The sequence below is a fragment of the Miscanthus floridulus genome, chromosome 18 (genome assembly GCF_019320115.1).
Source record: "Miscanthus floridulus cultivar M001 chromosome 18, ASM1932011v1, whole genome shotgun sequence".
Taxonomy (NCBI): Eukaryota; Viridiplantae; Streptophyta; class Magnoliopsida; order Poales; family Poaceae; genus Miscanthus; species Miscanthus floridulus.
The window spans coordinates 110846294-110868653 of NC_089597.1; the positions used below are offsets into that span (position 1 = coordinate 110846294).

A 22360-nucleotide genomic window follows, 5' to 3' on the forward strand; every position below is an offset into this window, starting at 1 on the left:
AGCAAAGCGTGCGAGCTGAGAGGCAGCAGGAGGCCAGTAGCAGTACACACACTGACCGGGAACGGGACGCATCGCATAGGCCGGTCGATCCATCACATATGCGCACGAAAGATCGCATCAATCGCGACATGAATTGCCAGTTGAATGCAGCCGCGGGTACGACAGCCACGGAACGTGATCGTCGTCATTCTTCTCTTATGCGCGTCCACCTCCATCAATGCACGCCGGCAGGCCGGCCGGCCGGGAAACAACGAACACCGTCGCCGTCGATCCATCCATCCATCGCCGTCGTCGAGTCGTCCGGCGATATTCAACGAGGCAACCATGCATTGTTCCAGCAGTAGGCGCATGCTAGTAGTAGTAGCTTATAGTCGTGGTATCCTGGTATGCATGCAGAGAGAAACAGTGAGCTAGTAGAGTACGTAGCATGCATGCATGCATGCATGTAACTTACGTCACCGCAGATTCCTCCCTCCCTCCCACCCCCCCCCCCCCCCCCACCCCCCCACACACACCCCTATTAGTTATTATTGCTGCTGGTGAGCAGTACACGTACGTACTGGATTTACCAGTGTGTACCTCCGTATGGGAAATGAGTTAATTCAAGCTGGCACTTGACGAGGCACTGATGTCACTCTAGCACCGTGCGTGGCTTGCACTTTTTTACCGTTTACACTTGCTCGCTCACGGCACGATGAGCGCAGAGACCGAGGCACTGTACATGCATGCATGATACGGTAGAAAAACGACAGCATAGTTTGTATGTTTGTCCAACAAGCATGTATGGTCAGTCAGTGGTGTTGTGATTTCCGGATGAAAAGAGAAAGAAAGGACCGGTGGGTAATTCCTTTCCTTGGGACGTCGTCGCAGCAGCAAGAGCACTACATGCTGGTCATTCATGAATCGACGACTCCAAAGTAAAGATATAGCTCCGTGGACTTTGTAGAGTTTATTGGTAACCAGTTGAAATAATTCATGGTCCAGTTTTGAAAACTTATTTAAGAAGCATGCTTTTTATTCGAATTAATTATTAGCATATAATTATATATATGAATCTAGCCTGAAATGTAAAAGTTTACACTTTTTTAATATCATCAGGGTACGGTGCAGTAAAGTTTTATGTATGCAGAAAGTTTAGTTTGCTTCTATATATACAGGGTTTAGTCTACTGGTTGTGACGAAATACCAGAGGGGAATGGTGGGACAGAACGACCGAAAGTCGGCCAAATTTTTCAGTAAATTTTGAAGTTGAATGAGTCTCATCGAAATGACAAACGATATTAAAGGTATATACAGTGGTGGAGGAAGGGGGAGGCAGAAATGCTTCCTCGTAAGTTCATATAGTTTCCACTGAAAAAGTTCAAATTTTATTCAAAATAAAATTTAAAAATGCTAGCCCCCTCCCCCCCCCCCCCCCCACCCCACACCACACACACAAAAAGAAAAAAATCATATTTCTGACTCCACCTCTTGGTGTGTGTGTTTATATATGCATTTACTAGAGGTCATTTGGTAGGACCAAAGAGTAAGCACAACAGTGGCATATGTTACAAAGATGAATGGCCCGTTCGGCTTACCCCATGTTCGGCTTATTTTTTTCAGCCGTAACAGTGTTTTTCTCTCATAACAATTCAGCCAGAACAGTATTTTCAGTCAGTTTCAGCCAAGTTTCAGACCAGCGAACGGGGCCGAAATTACTCAAGAAGAACAACCCTTTGAAAAGTTCTTGGAGCTGACTACTCACGCACTAGACAACCTAAGTTGCTTCCTTGATCCACAATCCCCTATCTCAATATCCTTTTGTATTTCTAATTTCGTAGCTTTGCTATTACAAAAGATTTAGATTTTATTAGAAACTTGTCATCCACTAACCTTCTTGGTGTCAAGTTTAGATTATTAATTAACTAGTAAGTATCACTAACTACTTTCATTGAAATTATATAATTATGGGATGTCATGTGACAATCAAACTGTCAAGTCGCTATAGTAGGTAATTTTGCTTTATGGATTCATTAACCATCCTTTATTGGCCATGATCAAATTGTAATCATTAATTGCAATTCATGAGGTGATGTGCTGCATGTTTGTTGTTAAGGCTATGTGTTAAATTTTGTACTATATATCTCTATGGGAAATTAAATTTTGTTGCCAACTGTATGGACAACAATAAAGAGGACTATATGTAGGCTTTAGCTAGTCCTGCAGTGCTTTGCTGCCACATTTCTGCATGTTACTATATTACGGGCGCTTTCCTCTAAGGATTAGACTGGAAAGTTCATCTACATACTTATATCATTTCTTCTGAACACAATGCCTAAAATCTCGTGGCATGTGCTAAAATCAACATAATCCAATGCATGCATATATAAGTTTGTAAGGCTATCTCCAACAACAACACCCAAAATACAAGACACATTCGTCATTTGGGTAGCGCTACAGGCAAAAGGTTCAATACCTATTCGGCACCTTCTCCAACAACAAGATCCAAAAGAGAATTCTTTCTGCAAATAGATTTCTAGGAGAGATGATGTCCATATTTGGGTTGTGTCCTCTCAGGCAACCCAAAATATGTCTCCCATATAGGTACTCTGTTGGAGGCTGATTTTGGGTGTCTTGCTACCTATTTTTGGTTTGGGTGCCCATATGGGTTCCTTGTTGGAGACAGTCTAACTCATCATATATACATGCAGTATGCAATTATTTATGTAAAACATCATCCCCCACCATGATAGGCCACGACATTTACCTTAATAATCTTAAAAATTACTACAACAATCACCCCACCCCACCAAAAAAGAGCCTAATATAATTTGTTGGAAATGGCATATACATTGCAACAAAAGAGATTATAGGAGACACGCTCTCCGATTAGATTAATAGAGGCGGGTATATTTTTTGGGCATTGCCTCTGAAAATAGCGAGATGGGCTCCAAGCAAATACCCGCCTCGATCTGTTAATTATTTACAGAGGCAGGTGTCATAAGGTGACCACCTCTGTTAATTTTCGATTAAACAGACATGCGTCCTATGTAAATTCTTAGATTTTTTTCTAATTTAAAATTTACAATAATTTTAAACGACCCCGGATGTTAACATATAGTATACACCAAAGTTGTAGTTCTCAATGCGATCTATAAGTCTGTTAGTTGACTAGCTAGCTTGTAGATTGAAGTTGTGAGTTTTAAATTCTTAAATATTGAAGTTTAAGTTTAAGATTTTCCAAATGATCTCAAATGTTGACAAGATCAACACAAAAGTCGTAGAAGTCGATGTGATCTACAACTTTGAAGTTGACAAATCTTTTTATTTGAAGTCAATTACCAGTCTCAAAATATTCATTTTAAGTTCTCAGATTTTGAGATATATATATATATATATATATATATATATATATATATATATCAAATGGAGACACGACCTGCAACAAAATTATATTACTCGACGAGATATAAAATTTTGTATCTAATTTTTTTATTTAAAGTCATTTTGTGCCAAAAATATTCAATACAAGGTTACTAAATGATCTATTAACAGAGATGGACGTTTTAATCTAACAGCAGACCATCTCACAGAGGCAGGCCGCTCTTAATATAGAGCGCCTCAGAAAATAGCCCATTTCTTTTTTTTCTCTCGAACGTGCCAACGGTATGGTATTCATTAAGCAGAAGAAAATAGCCCATTTCCACCTCGATCTGTTAATAGAACGTCACTGGAAATGGCCTCGCTGAAAATATATAGCTCACACTCAAGGAGCCATCCTGACCAACATTGAACCAAAAACGAAAGTTTAGTGCGACCATTTTGAGTTCGTGAACGGAGGAAAGCGCGTGTGCCCTATGCCCTAGGCCCTCCTGCATCTGCATGGGTCGGACTGTGTTCGTCTGCACAGGAAACAGAAAAAGGCCACTGGTCTAGCTAGTTAGCTACTAGCTCAATCCCAAATTATAAGACTGTTTGATTTTTTTACATCAAGTTTAACCACTCGTTTTATTCAAAAATTCGTGTAAAATATCACTTCTTTTGTTGTGACTTGCTTTATTAATAAAAGTTCTTCAAGAATGACTTAAATTTGACTATGTTTGCATAATTTTTTAAAATAAGACGAGTGGTTAAACTTAGAGTAAAAAAAAGTCAAACGTCTTATAATTTGAAATGAACGGAGTACTAGTCATTACTGTTACGTTACCCCTGTATACATGTAAGCATACATAGCAAACTTTCTGATCCCGGCCCGCCCGGGGACTACATGCCAAAGGCTAACTACATACACAATCTTTCACCACTCATGAGGCAGCAGCACGTGGCGAAGCAGGATTGCCACGGTAAAAATGTTTTGTCATGCATGCTGCAGGAAGAAATGTGGAAAAAGGAAAGCCATGGTATCTTGTCTTGTGTATATTTGTTCTTCAGGGAACAAGAGAGACATACAAATGCAGTGTCCCTGTGTTTAGACCTGAGCAAATCGAGGCCAGTCCGAGCCTGACGGGTTTTGGCCCACCCACAAGCCTTACTGGACAAGGCTTTAGCACACATACCCCTACCTAGAAAAAAAATTCTTAGCCCAAGTCCAGCCCGAAGTACTATTTTTAGCTATTTTGCATTATAAAATGCGCGGGGCGGCCCGTCCAGGCCCGGGCCTAGCCCGAGCCCGGCCCGAAAAAACAGGCCTAATTCTCCCGGTGGGATGCTTATGGGTGGGACTTTCAGCCCGAAATAACCGGGATTTTTTTTCTGACCTAGCCCGTAAAAAGGCGCAGGTCCTCCAATCCTATATAGGCTTCATTTGGCACAACTCCATTTTGCTAGTGAAGTTTTTTTTAGCTTTGGGTCAACGAGCTCTACTAGTGAAGCTAGAGCTGTTCTAGTGAAGTTTGATAAGACAATTCTACATGTGGATCTCCTTAAAACATGCTTTCACATAATCTCACACAGAGCTAGGTGAAGATACTATTTTCAGCTCCATCTCTCATTCATTCTTTGTGAGAGCGTGTTTAAGGAAGTCCTTAGATGGAGCTGTTTTATTTTACCCTGTTTGGCAAAAACAAAAAAAAACAGTGTTAAATGACTTTCGAAGCCGATGAGGAGCTATGCTAAACCGGGTTGTAATGGTTTCCTGGAAACGCTGCATTTTATACCATAGTTGCCTGAAAATACAAATTCAAGGAAAATAGGTAGGCGAAATGAGGAGTTTGTGTCACGCATCTCTTCCCGTCGCTGTGTGTGTTTCTCTCTCCAAAACAACCATGGCATGACTTGTAGCACCGAAACAGCAAGGGGCCTGATGAGGCGTCGCCCAGAGTGGCAGAGCCATGCCACTAGCGGACAAGCAACACGCCAAGAGTTTTAATACTGACCAACGGACACACACGACACGATGGAGCACTCTCTCTCCTCCCCCCGCAGCCTTTTTAAACCACCCCTGCAGCAGCCTCCCTCCACTCGCTCATCTCACACTCCTCACTCAACCAGCAGCAGCTAGCTCGGCTCGATCGTCCTCCCGATCCACCCGGCCCCGTGCTCCATCTCGCTCCACTCACGAGCTAGCTTGAGCGGCGGCAAACGGCCGGCACGAAGGAGATGATGAGCGGGAGGCTGAACGTGGCCACGTCCGCCTCGCCGGGCGACGACTTCCCCTTCGCGCCCATGCAGCAGCAGCATCAGCAGCCGCCGCCCTACGTCGGGTTCGAGCACGGCGTGGCGGGCGGCGGCGGCGTCCAACGCAGCGCCGGTGGTGTGCAAGTGCAGCAGCACCACCTCTACGATGGGCTCGACTTCGCCGCGGCGCTGCAGTTCCATCAGGAGGCACCCCACCACCACCACCAGCTGCTGACGCTGCCGTCCAGCCTCGGCCCCATGGCGCCGCCGCCGCTGCCTATGCCGATGCCGCTGCAGATGCCCGGGATGCCCGGCGACCACGTGTACCCGGCGCTGGGGATGGTGAAGCGCGAGGGCGGCGGCGGCGCGGACGGCGCCGCCGGGAGGATCGGGCTCAACCTCGGCCGCCGCACCTACTTCTCCCCCGGGGACATGCTGGCCGTGGACCGGCTCCTGATGCGGTCCCGCCTCGGCGGCGTGTTCGGGCTCGGCTTCGGCGGCGCGCACCACCAGCCCCCGCGCTGCCAGGCCGAGGGCTGCAAGGCCGACCTCTCCGGCGCCAAGCACTACCACCGCCGCCACAAGGTCTGCGAGTACCACGCCAAGGCCTCCGTCGTCGCCGCCGGCGGCAAGCAGCAGCGCTTCTGCCAGCAATGCAGCAGGTACGTGTATACCTCCTACGTCGTCGCCGCCATAGCCCTCGTCGATCTCTTCCCCCCTCTCTCCCTAGCTACTAGGCCCTAGACCTCTCATTGTAGCTCACTCTAGGTAGCGGCGCTAGCACACATCCACACAGCACGTACAGTACAATGCCTCTTCATTCCTGCATCGAGAGCCCCATTGACATGGTAAGCTAGCCACCGACTAGCTTGCAAACAAGCTGAAAAAGCATAGCGCGTACGGAACCATCGGTAGTTGAGGTTGCCATTTTACTCAAAGGCTAGAGCCAGAGCCAGCCGCTGCTGGTCGTCTACACAACTCTCCTCTCCACCACGCTGGACGGACGCTAGCTGGTCTTCCCTTTCCCTGCCCGGCCTGCTTTTCAGAGCTCGGAGAGCTGACGGGTATGGATGCTTTTGGTTCGTGTTCCTTGTCTCTTGCGGCCATGGAAGGCTGCAGTGCAGGCTCCTGCAACCATGCATGCGATGCGTATCGAAAAGCAACTTCACTTGCACAGCCACAGTCCACAGACACGACACGCCCACCAAGCTTGTTGACTGTTGCTCGATCAAGCATAAAATCAACTGAAAAAAAAAACGCAAGCGTGTACGGAGTAGCAATGCAAAAGCAGGTCGATCAGCTCGGTTGTCTAGTCGCGTTGTTGCAAACTGTAGGATCGTGGATCCTGCCGTTGTTTTCCTGGCCTCTTTCTTGCTTGCTCGATCTCTCTGGTCTCGGGATTGCTGGGGACAAAATCATGAAAGAATCTCAAAGGGAAAGGCTGCGTCTGCGTAGTGGCTGATCTAGCTGAGCTCCCTTGCTTTAGCTGCAGACTGGCAGTGGCTGCATGCAGTGCAGTATCTCGGGCCAGGGCTGGGCGTATCTCAGCGCCATGCTTTACTCTTTATCCCCGCATTGACCAATGCGGCTAGTGGACCAGTCGTTCACCGAGTGTCCGAGTCCAGTTCAGTTCAGTCTTCAGTGTGATACGATACGACTGCAGCAAAGTGTATTTGATGTGTTCATCCAGCTGTAAGCTTTCAAGGCCGTATAGTATAGCTAACAAATATACATGTAGACGACAGAAGGCGCCTAGCTATACTGATATTTTGTCTGTTGAATTGGTGCGTGTGGCTAGGTTTCACGTGCTGTCGGAGTTCGACGAGGTCAAGAGGAGCTGCCGGAAGCGGCTGGCCGAGCACAACCGCCGCCGCCGGAAGCCGGACCACCACCGCGTCATCCAAGGACGCCGCGTCGCCGCCGGCCAACAAGAAGCCCAACGGCGGCTCCATCACAAGCTCTTACTCCACTGACAACAAGAGTAAGCATATTTGCATGCTTAATTTTCATGCATGTCCCCGTACGTCTTACGATTAATAATATAACTCGATCGATCAGCACTCTTGTTGCCTTGACTTGACATGATATCTGGATCGATCCTTGCTTATGTTTCACCGTACCGGAATTATATATCTGATCTGACCTGACCTGGGCTTGCAATGCAACTTGTGTGTGATGGATGGGCAGACCTGAGCACGGCCAAGTCAACCATGTCATCGAACACGAGCAGGGTGATCAGCTGCCTGGACCAGGCCGGCAACAAGGAGCTGGCAAGGCCGACGCTGACCCTCGGCGCGTCGCAGGACAAGGACCACCAGCAGCAGCAGCTGAGCACCATGCTCCAGGTCCAAGCGGCCGGCGGCCACCACCAGGAGCAACACTTCATAACCTCTCTGCAGGTTCACAACAGCCACAACAATGGCGGCGGCGGTAACAACAACTACAACATCCTGTCGTGCTCCTCCGTGTGCTCCAGCGGCGCGCTGCCGTCGGCCAACGGCGAGGTCTCGGACCAGAACACCACCACTACCAACAACGGCAACGGCAACGGTGGCAGCAGCAACAACATGCATAACCTGTTCGAGGTGGACTTCATGTAGACCGTAGACAGATCATCAGAGATGCAAAGCGAGCAAGCACGGGAGTACGTTCTTCTGGCAAGATGTCCTTGGTGTGTATCAGTGTAGGTAAAAAAGAATAGGAGAGAGAGTGATAGAAGCAAAAAAAGGTATGAAGTGGGAGGAGAAACAAGGAGGGAAAGAGAGAGAAAAGGGTGCAAGGATTCCATCCATCATCACACTCCATCAGTAGCTAGCAGCAAGCTGCAGGCCTGCAGCAGGCTGTGCTGGTCTAGCAAAGGTAGCTGCTACCTCTTGTTGCAAGGCTCCATGGCTATAGCAAAGCCATGCATCCCGGAAGGCCCCCTTGCAATGGCTGGCTCTCTCCTCCACCTGTACTGCGCTGCAGCTGCAGCTGCAGCTGCACCCATTGCAAGCCTTTCTACCTTTCCATTTCAAGCGGGATGTGTCTGCTATTTCACCTTTTTTTTTCTCTACTAGTTTTTTGTTACTTGTTGCAAGGTGCCGCGTGAGGGGGTGTAGTGTGTTGTACTAATACTACCAAACTACCTGTTGTGTTTTACTGTCTCCAGCAATTAACAGATGAGATGACTTAGCTCCATATCAGCAAGATTTACACTGTTGCATTCAGGCCCAGACAGAATCTTTCAGAATCTTGCATCACTTCAAATTTTCGACAATGCAATCATGCAGCTAGATACACGGTCCATGTCTAGTATTTTGAAAATAAATAAAAGTGACGATGGACAGAGCTAGGTAGATCGAGTAGAAACCATATGCATATGCATAACCATTGCAAGTTTTTACTCAGACTTATTGCATGTGAAATGTGGAGCACATCGCATTGGATCGGAGGCCCACAGATCCTGCAGTGCGGATATGATGGGGGGAGAACCTTAAATTCACAAGCAAAGCAGCAGGGGCTCCAGCCTCCAGGCTACTAGGGGGTGCCCAGCAGCAGCACTGCATGCATGCATGCAAGCATGTCCCAGCAGATCGACCGAGTTCATTGATCGATAGTGCCTGCCCTAGAAGGCTAGAAATCGAGATCGATCGACGGATATGAGTTACTCCCATGATTAATGATGTTTTTTTGTGTGGTCTCGCTCTCTTTCCTGTAGCCGCCAGCAGCCGGCTGTAGGATCGGATGGATGGATCGCGAGATCCATGGATCTAGTAGCTCCAGCTCCGGATACGACGTACAGCGAGTAAGTTAACCTAGTCGATCGACCTAGGACGCGTGCATGCATGCATGCATATGCATGAGTAGGTACGTACGAGTGTACGTGCCCCGGTATTGAATACGCCGGCGATCGATCCATCCATGCATGGGTGTGGAGAGAGTGGCCGGCCGGAGACATGGAGTGAGAGAGAGAGTTGAGTGCATGATGAATTATGACGTGGGTCTTGGTGGTGTTTGTTTGGCCCTTGTGAATTCAAGGCTGGCGGGGCAGGGCGTCATGCATGGCATGGCTTGCCGATTCGATCGATCGGTTGCATTGCATGCTCGATCGTCCTCCGGGCTCCGGCGATGGCTGCTAGCGGGGGAGAGAGAGCTTGGACCACGCGGGCAGTATTAAAGAATCGTACTTATTTCGCCAGGACCTGCATGCATCTGTGGGTGCAGATGCGGTGTACGGAAGGTCGATCCGTGAGAGCTACTCTCTCCCTTAATCATATGAAAGATCATATGCTTAATAATGGATTTTAGCCTTATTATGGGTGTGTTGATAATACTCATGAGATTGGGTAAACTGATGAGGTAAGGTTACGAAGGGGATTGCCACCAGGAGATACTAGAACACCCAATCTCACGACGACTTTCTCCGACCTAACATATCAGGCGTAACCATTTTATTCAAGTCCAACAAATATATAGGTCTATACTTACCTTAACTCTCAAAGATATGCAAAGGCTTTTGTCTAGTTGTTAAGGAATCTTGCACAAAAAACTTATTACTTTTGATGCTTAAGGTTACAATATTTAGCAGCAATACAGACTAGGTAAGTGTTATATATGTTTGCTAAGTTCAAGCATGTAAGTAATAGCAATCAATATATCCTGATTCATTATCTGCCAGGTTCCCATATGACCGGTCCTGACCTTTCAGTGGCCTAGTGCATGAAAAGAGTTAAGGCCCCAATGACAATAGTATTTTTTTTTTGTCATCTACTCCCTTTATTCCAAATTATAAGACGTTTTGATATTTGTAAATACATAGACTTTGTTATGCATCTAGATATACAGTTATGTCTAGATACATAGTAAATTCAATGGATTTAAAAAAGCCAAAACATCTTATAATTTGGAATGGAGTATTGTCGGCACGAAAATCACGTCGATACATGAGCAAGCCAGAAGGATCTGCTCGATGGAGCTGGAGATCCGCTTGGCTTCAACGTAGGGATAATCGATCCTGCGTATTCCTCCCGAGACGTGCCAGTCAATTTGACCCTGCAATTGACAAGGAGAGAAAGTTTATCAGTAATTTAAGGTGGAACATGCCGGTCTGTGCCTATACAGTTCCAATTGTGCCGCTTCGGGAGCAGCCAGACGTGAAAAAGCGACTAAATAGCCGATACGCACAGAAATCGGCTTGTTACGGACTGTAAAGCTCGTGGGTAGCGATTAATTTTATATTGACAGGTACAGTACTCATAGATGTAAATGAGATCATCAGCTAGACAGATGTTATCAGTATAAAGCATTGAGCCGATGAATCTAACGATAAAGTATATAGCATACTAACAAATCGACTATCTGATACGAATGGACCTACAAACGCTCTGAATCTAATCGTGTTACCACCAACAGTGAGGTTCGATCGGATCGATGGCAGCTATGATGATAGTAACAAACTAAAATCGAAGAATCCGTAAGAACATCCATACTTCGACAGGCTTTTCGAACAACATGCTATACGTGAAGGCTCAGATAGCCGATTCAGGTGAAGAGGACTACAGCGTGTGAACAATCGACTATTTCACATGGATAAACCTATGGACTCATCAGGCCTAACTTGCTATCTCTAACAGTGGGGTTCGACCGGATCGATGCAGCCGTGAAAAAGACAACAAATCAAACCTTTAAAGTAAATAGATCTATTCACATTTAACAGAATCATATAAACATGTTGTAGGCGTTAACGCATAGGCGATCGGCTATTTAGCCGATGCAGGCATAGCAAATAGTTAAGGTCACGCCTAATCAAGAACAGATCTACTAACTAGCATCCTCCAATCTATAGTGCTATCAGTGGGGATCGACCGGATCGTTACAGCCATAATAGTGAACTGTAGACCAGATTTAACTAACCAGCAAACCTCTCCAAGATCATACATGCCTTAACCGCGTACTATGCGCAACCAAGATCGAAATAGAACAGCCGATAAGGCATAACCCGTCGTTCATTGTAAGAAGTATCGTGTCGTGACAAAGTAAATGACGGACCCAAAGGATATGAGGCCGATCTAAATCGATCTCGACCGGGCAGGTTGATGTTGCTGCAAACTAATGACGATAAGAACATCAGCAAGATCGGTAACTTAATGAATCTACCGAAGATTGCCACTCTTAGGTAGAGCCGATAACTTGACCTTAATCTAGTTCGAGCAGTGGAGGTCGACCGGATCGATGCAGCCGTACTTGAACTAGACAAGAGTCGATAACTAGCTTATACTAGAGTCACAGTGGAGGTCGACTGGATCGATGCAGGCGTACAAACAGAAGTATAAGCCATGACAGTACTTACAGACAAACTGGAGGTCGGCCGGACCGATGCAGCCATGCTTGCTGAAGAACTCGCCGAGATCTACTCTACTCCTACTCCTAAGGGTTGGCCAGAGTAAAAAAAAAGTAAATAACTTGTGTTTGATTGATTGGATCTCTTTTTACAATAGCCCGGGTCCAATATTTATATCGGAGCCTAAACATGAATCCTACTTAAGTACGACTCATTATAATCTTTGGTATAGAATAAAATATTCCTAATTTAAGATAACTTGGACCCTAATCTTTTAATTTTTGTAGAGTCTGACATATTTCTCTCAGCGCTTGACCAGTAGCTTTTTGTCAGTTATCTGCTGGCGCTATCTGAAGAGAGTCCGATTCCAGCGCTGCATTTGAATCAGCTGATATCATCTTTATGCAATCGATTCCTTGATGACATAATCTTGGGAGCTTCGAGTTCCTGCAATTCTTCTTTCCAAATTTTGGTGTAAACATATGCCCCTCAATTTTGGGATAAAAGTAATTTTATTCCAAAATTATCATGCCTGCACCCCTGACAGGTCTATAGTCACGAGTAGAGAATCTTGATCTAGGGGTCTACTGTCTATCACCGTCTCTGCCAGCTTATAAGCCCATGCTTCAAAGCTTTACTGAGAGCATCATTGCTTCACGGGCGTTTGGTTCCATCTTTCTAGGCCGACTATAAAATGTCTATCCAACACTGACGAGAGAAATTCAACAACTCTGTTATGTTTCTCTTTCTGCTTGCTTCCTTGAGTGCCTCAGGCTCCGCCGGACCCTCCATGCTCTAATTCCTTGCTATGAGGATCTTGAGTGGTTAGAAGAATTCTTATGCATAGGGTGATTGTGTCGCTCATCTTAGCGCCTTGTCGAGCAAGAGGACTAGCTACTATGGTTAGAAGAATTCTTGTGATATCACCTGAGTCTTCTCTCCATGATCGTAGAGCTGTTCTAGTATTTGCAAGGGCTAAAATGTGTGGACACCTTCCCCTTGTTCGCTTCATAAAATGCCCATCGGGAAAACCACATACTTCTTTCCCTCGGTTTCCCAGCCACCGAGAAATGGGCATTTTTTAATAGGCGGCTTTCTTTCCCATTGTTTCCTAGTCACCGAGAAATCGGTTGGGTATGTGGGCATCTTTTAAGCAGGCAGCCTTTCTCCTTTCCTTGATGCAATTTTATCAACGGGCCGATGTGACTTGGTTCATGACGACCTTTGGCCTTGTGGGGATCCGGACTCCCTTCAACCCAAAGAAGCCTTGGTGGGTTGATCACCGGTCAATGTAAACCATTCATATCTATCCTACGATATTTTGTAATTATGGGAAGCAATAAATCCAAATCTGTTGTCTCTTCGTGATTCATCCCCTAAATTTCCGGAGTGTCAATCCATTTCCATATCTGACTTTAATTCCATAACCCCGGCGAAGTCTATCTTCTCACCTCCCCGGGCTATATATACGGGCCACGACTATGGATTGAAAAACAACCTGCTCCATCCCAGACCTCCCGCATCTTTTGTGCAATTCTGCTTTCTCATAGTTTTGGAAGGTATGGAGAACGGCAATAGGACTGCTAAGGAGGTCATCAATAGTTCCGTGTCACCCCGTCGGTGTCTTCATCACTAGGAGGGTGTAACTCAGGATGCTCCCACCAGTCCTGGAGCACAGGACCGACTCCTGCTAAACTTTCGTGGTCGTCCTCATCAACAACTCGCCGCCAGCTCCCCTACTACCCAAGGAGGAGGATCGACAATGATGATCTGCTTGCCTCCATCGATCGGGCTGGCTAGAAGCTCGTCGACTGCCTCTCCATCGTAGAATCGGCTCTGACCATGGCTCGATGCCGATCACCCTCCGAGGCCGACTCGGTGGAGGATAGGTTGGCCAAAGCTGAGGCCAGAATCATGGTTGAGATATCTACCACAACTTTTTGTCTTTACTTAATTTTATCTTCAAGATCTTAATCATCCCTCCCTTGAATCTTTTAGATCTATCGGCTCAGCTGGAAAGCCTCCGATCATCTGCGGAGTATGCGACGGGATTCAGTCAATGCCTAGAGGCGTCCGTTCTGGTGGTTCGCTTGCACAACATCCCAAACCGTGTCAGAGAGGTCGCTCTTCATGGCGTTCGTCATGGTGCTGCCATGGCGTTGGCTGCTGCTCAAGCCCATTCTGGCCATGAGCTTCGACTTCTTCCCCATGGTTTCTAGCTACTAAACACCCTAGGGATCATGAGCGCCTGGTTGAGGATTTCTTTGACACCACCAACTCTGTAGCCCTCACTTCCCAAGCCAATGACATAGTAAACAAGGTGTTTTCTGGCCTATAGCTTGTAATAGGTGATACCAGCAAACAATTTCTTCGTCTTAAGTGGTTTTGTCTTTTTCTTCGTACTTCATGTTCCATGCATCAATTTATATGTGTTTGCTTTGCTCTTATAGGCGATACATATTGTACCAGCTTTTCCCCCTTCGGGTTCATTTTTTGAACTAGAGGCGATACCCTTCCAGTGTCGGCTATTAGAACCGATGATCGAACTAATCGACTGTCAAGTATTAATCCAAATGCTAGGATAAGATTTCTTTAGATATTTTTTGTTGATTGCTCTATCAAACTCTTCTTCTCCTCCTAGTGTTTCCAGAATATAAGCATTGTCAGGTGCACAACTGTTTAATTCCAATAAGGTCCTTCCCAATTAGGCGACCATTTGCCAAACTTGCTGTCCTTTGACTCGATCGGCAATTTTACTTTCCAGACTAAGTCCCCTTCAGAAAATTGTTAGCCCACTAGATCACCGGCTCAGGTGAGTCAACCACTCACCAGTCTTGCAGACCACGGTCGAGCACGAAAGATGTTGTTCGACCACACTCTATGGTCAGAGGTAGAAGAAGAGAGGGAGAACAGAGCACACACACAGTACAAGCACCAGCGTTGGCCAGAGCTCTGTATAGGATATGGCAAATCTAAACTCTCTTTGTTGAGTTGTAGTGGCAAACTATATATACAACTCTATCCATCTAGTCCTAGTACAGCTGCCATGCTGCTACAATAACTAGATAACACAGCAGGACTGACCTCTGCGCCTGTCTCTGCTGTGGCTACAGTGCGGTAGGTGAGCCGTTCGGCGTCTGCCTCTACAACTGCTACAGTACCACAACAGGGAGCCTTTTTAGCACTGCCTTCCCTTGCTGTATGTTCACACAAGGAAGCAGTAACAATTCTTCCCCTAATCCTACTGCTATCCTTTGTACCTCCTCCATGCCGATCATCTCCTTCAGCTCTATGAGTCGAAGATGTCCGAGCGGCTTGGTGAGGACGTCCGTGAGTTGCTGACCAGTTTCGACAAACTCGATGACGATCTGCCCTTCATCGACATAGTCCCTAACGAAGTGGAACTTCACGTCGACGTGCTTGCTCCGGTCGTGGAGAACCGGATTCTTCGTGAGGGGCGATGGTGGGCTGGTTGTCCACCATCAATGCTGGTGGGTGAGCTTTCATACCGGTCAACTCGCCCATCAGCTGGTGTAGCCACACAACTTGGCACGCCACTGTGGCTGCCGCTACGTACTCTGCCTCGCACGTAGATAGCGTCACCACCTTTTGTTTCAGCGACAGCCATGAAATTGGAGCCGACCTGAGTAAGACGAGCACTCCAGAGGTGCTCTGCCATCCGTCGATGTCCCCCGCCATGTCTGCATCACTGAACATAGTGAGCTACAGCCTACTCTCGCCGGTCTTGGGAAAGATGATCCCCTGATCCACCGTTCCCTTGATGTAGCACAGTAGACGCTTCACCGTAGCCTAGTGATCCTCTCTGGGATCCTCTGTGAAGCGACTGACGTAGCCAACGGTGAACGCAATGACCGGCCTCGTGTGGACTAGGTAGCGCAGACTGCCAACGATGCTCTGGTAGAGTGTTGCATGCACCTTCGCCATGGAGCTAGCCTTCGTCAGCTTCACCCACTCCTCCATCAGAGTCACGCATGGCTTGCACTCAGCCATGCTGCTACGCTCCAATAGCTTCGAGGCATACATGCTTTGACTGAGCATGAGTTTCTCTTTCCCCTGTCTCACCTCGATGCTGAGGTAGTAGGAGAGGGCGCCGAGATCGTTCATTCAGAAATGAGCCACCATCTCATGCTTGAAGCTGTTGATGTCCTCCATACACGTGTCGGTGATGATCAAGTCATCCACATACATGCCGACGATGAGCTCCTCCTTCCCCCATCGCCGCATGTAGAGCGCATGCTCGGTTGCACACCATTGGAGCCCAAACTCGCCTAGCGTGGTGACAAGCTTGGCGTTCCATGCTCGTGGGGCCTACCCAGCCCATAGAGTGCCTTACGCAGTTGGAGCACCCTGTGCTCCTCTCCCTTGATGGTGAAACCTAGAGGTTGCCAGACGAAGACCATCTCCGCCAGCTCACCATTGAGGAAGGCCGATTTAACGTCCAAGTGATGGACGTGCTAGTCCTTTGCTGCTGCCAAGGCTAGTAGAAAATGAACAGACTCCATGTGTGCTACTGGTGCAAAGACTTCCTCGAAGTCGATGCCCTTGCGCTGAACAAAGCCTCAAGCGACGAGGCGCGCCTTGTGCTTGACAATGGCGCTGAGCTCGTCCTGCTTGACCTTGTACACCCACTTTAGGCTGATCAAACGGCATTCTAGAGGTGGATCGACGAGCTCCCAAGTCTTGTTTTCCTCGATCGCCTTCATCTCCTCCAGCATCACCCGTCACCAGTTTCCATCACGCTTCGCCAGCGCGAACGTGGGTGGTTCCTCTGCACTAACGAGCAGTAGCCCTTGGTCATTGATCAGCTAACCAACTAGGTCTGAGAGCCCTGTTGCCACCAATGATGTCATCCAGCCTGTAGAACCGCACCTCCTCACCTTCGTGGAAGGCATCCACGAACTCGGTGATGTCACTTGGAGGTGAGGCGAACTCGATCGGCATCGATGGAGTTCCCTGTTCCGCCAGAGTGCTCGGCACACCAGTTGTAGTGATCGGAACTACTCCTGGACAGCTCGTCACCACTCCTAGTGTGGTCTGCACCCCTCCGAGAGTGCTCGGCACACGTCTTGCAGTGGTCGGTACCACTGCAAGACCCCTCGGTTTTGCTACAGGAGTGCTCGGCGCCTACCCTGGAGTGGTTGCCACCACTGCAGAACCTCTCGGCACCACTCCTGGCGTGCTTGGCATCCCTCCCTGAGTGCTCAGCACTCCTCCCTGAGTGCTCAGCACTCCTCCCTGAGTGCTCAGCATCCCTCCCGAAGTGCTCGGCACCACCCCAGGAGTGCTCGGTTCTATTGCTGGAGTGCTCGACACCCCTCCCAGAGTGCTCGGCACCTCTTTCCCAGTGTCTCCACCACCATGGATGACCTGGTGCTCGACGACGAAGGTGCTGGTGAAGCCGCTAGCTTCCCCCATGCTCAGACTGTTCCAGTCCCAAGCCGCCTTCTCATCGAACATGACATCGCGTGAGACAAGTACCTTGTCTCCGCGTGGGTCATAGAGCCAATATGCCTTGGTACCCTCCGCATAGCCCAGGAACACCATCGGTGTGCTCCTGTCCTCTAGCTTGGTGAGGGTCGGCTTCATCTTCCTGACATGGCCGATGCAGCCAAATGTCCGAAGGAAGGACATGCTCGGCTTGCGCCCATACCAAGCTTCGAACGACGTCTTGCCTGTTAGGGCCTTGGTCGGAGCGCGGTTGAGGATGAACACCGCCATGGTCAGTGTCTCACCTCAGAACCTTATCGGCATGCCTTTGGCCTTCATCATGGATCGAGCCATGCCGACCACCATCTGGTTCCATTGCTCCACCACGCCATTCTACTGTGGTGAGTATGGCGCAGTGTGGTGTCACACCACACCCTGATCTACGCAGTACGCAGCGAACTCCATCGAAGTGAATTTGCCGCCACGATCAGTCCTCAGCACGGGGAGCTTTTTGCCGCTCTCGGCCTCCACGCGCATCTTGAACTTCTTGATCGCCGCCGCCGCTTTGTCCTTGCTTGTCAGGAGTTGCAGCCACATGTAGCGACTACAATCATCCATGAGCAGGAGAAAGTACCACCGACCACCATTTGTGGCTGGCGTGATCGGCCCACAGAGGTTGTCGTGGATGAGCTCGAGAGCATCCTTCGTGTGATACTTGGCCGCCTTTGGGAACGGTAGCCTCCTCTGCTTCTCGGCCAGACAGTTGTCACACAGTTCGCCTCCGTGCTTGATGTGGGGTAGCCCTTGGACCATATTCTCCAGCCGACCAAGCTCGTCAAAGCTGAGATGTCTGAGTCGGGCATGCCATAGCCATGGTTCCTTGGTGTGCCTTGTCGCTAGCACACCGGCTGCTCTACCTTTAGGTCGAGCAGGTACAATCAGTTCTGGGACCTCTTCACCTTGGTGAGAAGTCGCTGCTCCTAGTCCCTAATCCTAAGGACTTCGTCCTTGATCAGTACCTCGCTACCACGCTCATCTAGCTGACCAACGCTGATGATGCTTGAACGTAGCTACGGGATGTAATATACATCTGTTAGCGCGCGGTGCTCCTAGTTCTGGCACCTAAAGATGATGGTGTCGTGCCCTTGGATTGCCACCCTTGAGCCATCACCAAACTTCACCGTACCGATAACATCATCGTCGAGCTCGGAGAAGGCTACCTTAGAGCCCATCATGTGGTTGCTAGCGCCAGAGTCTAGGTACCACCGCAGCTCCTGGTCAGCACCCACACGTCTAAGGTGGACTTGGGCACGCGGTTCGTCGAGGTTGACAGCCTTTAGGGCCTTCCCAGGTCCTTCCACCATCGTCACCTATTCCTTCTTCTCAGCCTCAACGTCGTGCAGTGCACAGAACGTCGCCATTAGGATAGTGGCCTCATCATCATCATCAGCTTGCGCCAAATGAGCTTCAGCCTTCTTCTCCTGCTTGTGATTTGGGCACTCCCATGCCCAATGGCCTATCTTCCCACATTGCCAATAGGCGTTGGGGTCAATCTGCTTCTTCTTCTCTGAAAAAACCTTGCTGTGGTGCTTGCCATTGCCACCGCGGCTAGAGGAGGCTACCTTGGAGTTCCTCCGTGCAGCCCACTCCTCCTCTTCAGCAGCAGTTTGTCGCTATCCTTCATTCTTGTCGCCTATTCCAGGCGCTCGTCTACTGCCCACAGACGGCCTGTCATATCCTCAATGGTGAGGGTGGACAAGTCCAGCATCGTCTCTATGGAGAGAGCGATCTAGATGTACTTTGCCGGCACAGAGTGGAGGTACTTGGAGACCGCCTCCTCTTCATTGATGGTGACGCCATGGCTCTTCAGCTTGCTGATGAGCGTCTGCAAGCGGAGGGAGAAGTCCTCCACTATTTCACCATCCTTGAACTAGAGGTTGGTGTACTCCTACTTCAAAAGCTGGGTCATCGCCTTCTTTGCACGGTCGGAACCGACACGCATCGCTGCAATAGCCTCCCACGCTTCCTTAGCAGAGCTCTTCACCCCCAACGGCTCCCTGTACTCTACCGGTACAGCAGTGAGGATAGCCTCCAACGCTGACATGTCATCTTCTTCATTGTTGGTGCCTTTGTCAATAGCATTCCAGAGCCGTCGGGCTCTGAGATTGACCTTCATGGTCACCGACCACTCTCCATAGTTGGTGTGAGTCAGCATCGGCCAACTGGTACCGCTGACCTCCCACACCATGCAAACAATGACCTCCTATCATGGTTGGGCAGCCACAGTAGTGCCACTACTGTCATCCATCTCCGAACCATGCGTCATCGCCAGCGGTTAGTCCAACAACGGCGTTTTTATGGCTTTGATACCACTTGTTAGCCCACTAGATCACCGACTCAGGTGAGTCAACCACTCACCAGTCCTGCCGACCACGTGAAAGGTCCTTGTGTGGTTTTGGTAATTGAGTGACAACCTAGGTAGACTAATTGTGTTTATGTGAGATACACAGGTGATTAGTCCACAGGTACATGTGTGTGAGCAACATATGCCATGAAGGTGAAAATGGCTTAGAGATGTTGCAAAGCTCACACATGTGATGATGAAGGAGCTCATTGCACATGAGACATGACATTGAGTCATGTGATCAAAGGTGGAGAAGATCAAGACAAGACTTGGCTTAATGGACCGGTTGCAAGCGTGAAGGGCAAGTCGAAGGCTTTGGAGTGATGGATCGCGTGGCAGTGAAGCTTGAGCAAGACTTGGCGCCGATGGACGATGGCAACGGTGAAGAGCAAGTAAAGTCAAGATCGATGAACCAATATGATCACATGATGATATGAAGTGGATCATATCATTGTTGATCGTGTTGGTGCATGTGTTGCATCAACATTGGAGGATATGGAATGGAATGCGCAAGGCAAAGGTATAACCTAGGGCATTTCATTTAACCGGTCATAGGTGTGTAGAGAAGTTTATGACTAGGTTTAGGATAGATGGACGTACTATCAAGAGGGGCAAACTTGTTTGCATATCGATCATCTAGTGCCACTCGAGTGATCTAACTTTGCATCGTCGCTAGGATCGAGTGGCGTGGCAAGTTGTGTGGCTAACACCCTTGAAAATGTTTGTGAAAATATGCTAACACATGTGCACATGGTGATACACTTGGTGGTTGGCACATTTGAGCAAGGGTGAAGAAGATAGAGTCGAAGAGGAGTTAGTCGTGCTGGCTACAGAGCTACCGGACATGTCCGGTATGGTGACCGAACACATCCGGTATTTGGCGACGAACTCAGCGATCGGACGAATCAGAAAACGCAGTGTTCGGCAGTACAGTCGATCAGATGCTGGCTACGTCCGGTCTGGTGTGACCGGACGCGTCCGGTCATCAGTGGGTGCTTACTGTACTCGACCGGACGCTGAGGCTCAGCGTCTGGTCGGTTTCTAACTGTCGTGTCCGGTCGGCCCTAGAGGCTTACTAGACTCGACCGGACGCAGCGGTGTAGTGTCCGGTCATTTCGTGCTGAGCGTCCGGTCATCGTGTCAGAGAGCCGTTGGAGGCAACGGTTGGACACATGGCGGTCTGGCAGCTACCGGACACGTCCGGTATGCACGATCGGTGCGTTCGGTTCAGCGTCCGGTCGACCCGAAAAATGCCTAGTGAAGGGGTAACGGCTAGTTTAGCCCATGGGGCTATAAATAGAAGTGGCCTTCGACCATGGCTCATGCTGAGCACCTTGGGGGACTTTGTGTCCATGCTTGAGAGTGCTTAGGAGCCCTCCATCTCACACATACTTGATAGAGATCATTCGATTGTGTGAGTGAGCGCTTCTAGTGCGATTGCATCGTGAGGTTGCATCGAGTGGCACTAGGTGATCGAGTTGCAAGCCGGTGGTGCTTGTTACCCTTGGAGGTTGCCACCTCCTAGACGGCTTGGTGGTGATCTCCATTGAAGCCCGCAAGAAGCTTGTGCGGCGCTCCGGAGAAGTGCTTTGTGAGGGGCATTGTGCTCGCCCTGCGGGAGCCGCAAAGAGCAACTTTAGTAAAGCGTGTCATTGAGCTACCCTCACTTTTGGGGTAGGTTCTTGCGGCGCCCGACGTGCGGGCTTGGCGGGTGATGCCAATTAGCCGCCGAACCACCAAGTGAGCGGTCAACACAAGGGGGACTAGCGTGTTGGCAAACACGTGAACCTCGGGAGAAAAATCATCGTGTCAACCTTGTTCTTCCCATTGGTTTGCATCCCCGCTACACAAGCTTGCAATTATTCTCATATACATTAAGCTTGTGTTGTTGCTCTCGTAATTAGTTAGCTTGTGTAGCTTACTAGTTACCTTCTTGCTTGTGTAGCATAGAAGTAGCTCCCTTGCGTGGCTAATTTGGTTTGTGTAACCTTGTTAGTCACATTGCTTAGTTTGTGTAGCTAAGTATTTGCGCTCTCTAATTCGGCATTGGTTGCCTTGTTATTGAGCATTGCTAGTGAGCTTAGTTGGCTTTGTGCTTTTGCTTACTAGCATGTGTAGGAGCTCCCTTGTTGCTTAAAGTACTAGTGGCATAGGTTTGTGTGACCTTGCTCCTAGAATTGGTTAGGTGAGCTCTAGCTAGCCCGGCGCCTTTGTTGCTTGATTAGTATCTTTGGAAGGTGCTAGAGAACATAGATAGAGGGGTGTAGTCTTGGCTAGACCGATAGTTATAATTCCGCATGTGTTTCGGTTAGCCGACGCTATTAAGTTTTAGAAAAGACTATTCACCCCCCTCTAGTCGCCATCTCGACCCTTCATGTGGTATCGGAGCTAGGTCTCTCATTTGTGGTCTTTATCGACCCGAGAGGATGGTGGCTTATGGGCTAGATGTTGATTGTCCACACATTTTTTATGGCACACACTTTACACGATGGAAAAATTGGATGATATGCAATTTTAAGTTTATTTGCCCTCAAATGTGGTGGATGGTAGATGTAGGCTTTTCTCATGTGTTGGATGAAGATAATCTAACT

General features: G+C 48.6%; 1 protein-coding gene across 1 annotated transcript; it reads left to right on the plus strand.

Annotated features, from left to right (window-relative positions):
* The first annotated feature begins 5471 nt into the window (after positions 1 to 5471).
* Positions 5472 to 8685, plus strand: LOC136522645 (squamosa promoter-binding-like protein 10). Its single transcript, XM_066516456.1, is given in 4 exon segments — positions 5472 to 6257; positions 7394 to 7477; positions 7479 to 7576; positions 7783 to 8685. Coding segments are annotated over 4 exon segments (1275 nt in total). The 5' UTR covers positions 5472 to 5577; the 3' UTR covers positions 8196 to 8685.
* Positions 8686 to 22360: the final 13675 nt, after the last annotated feature.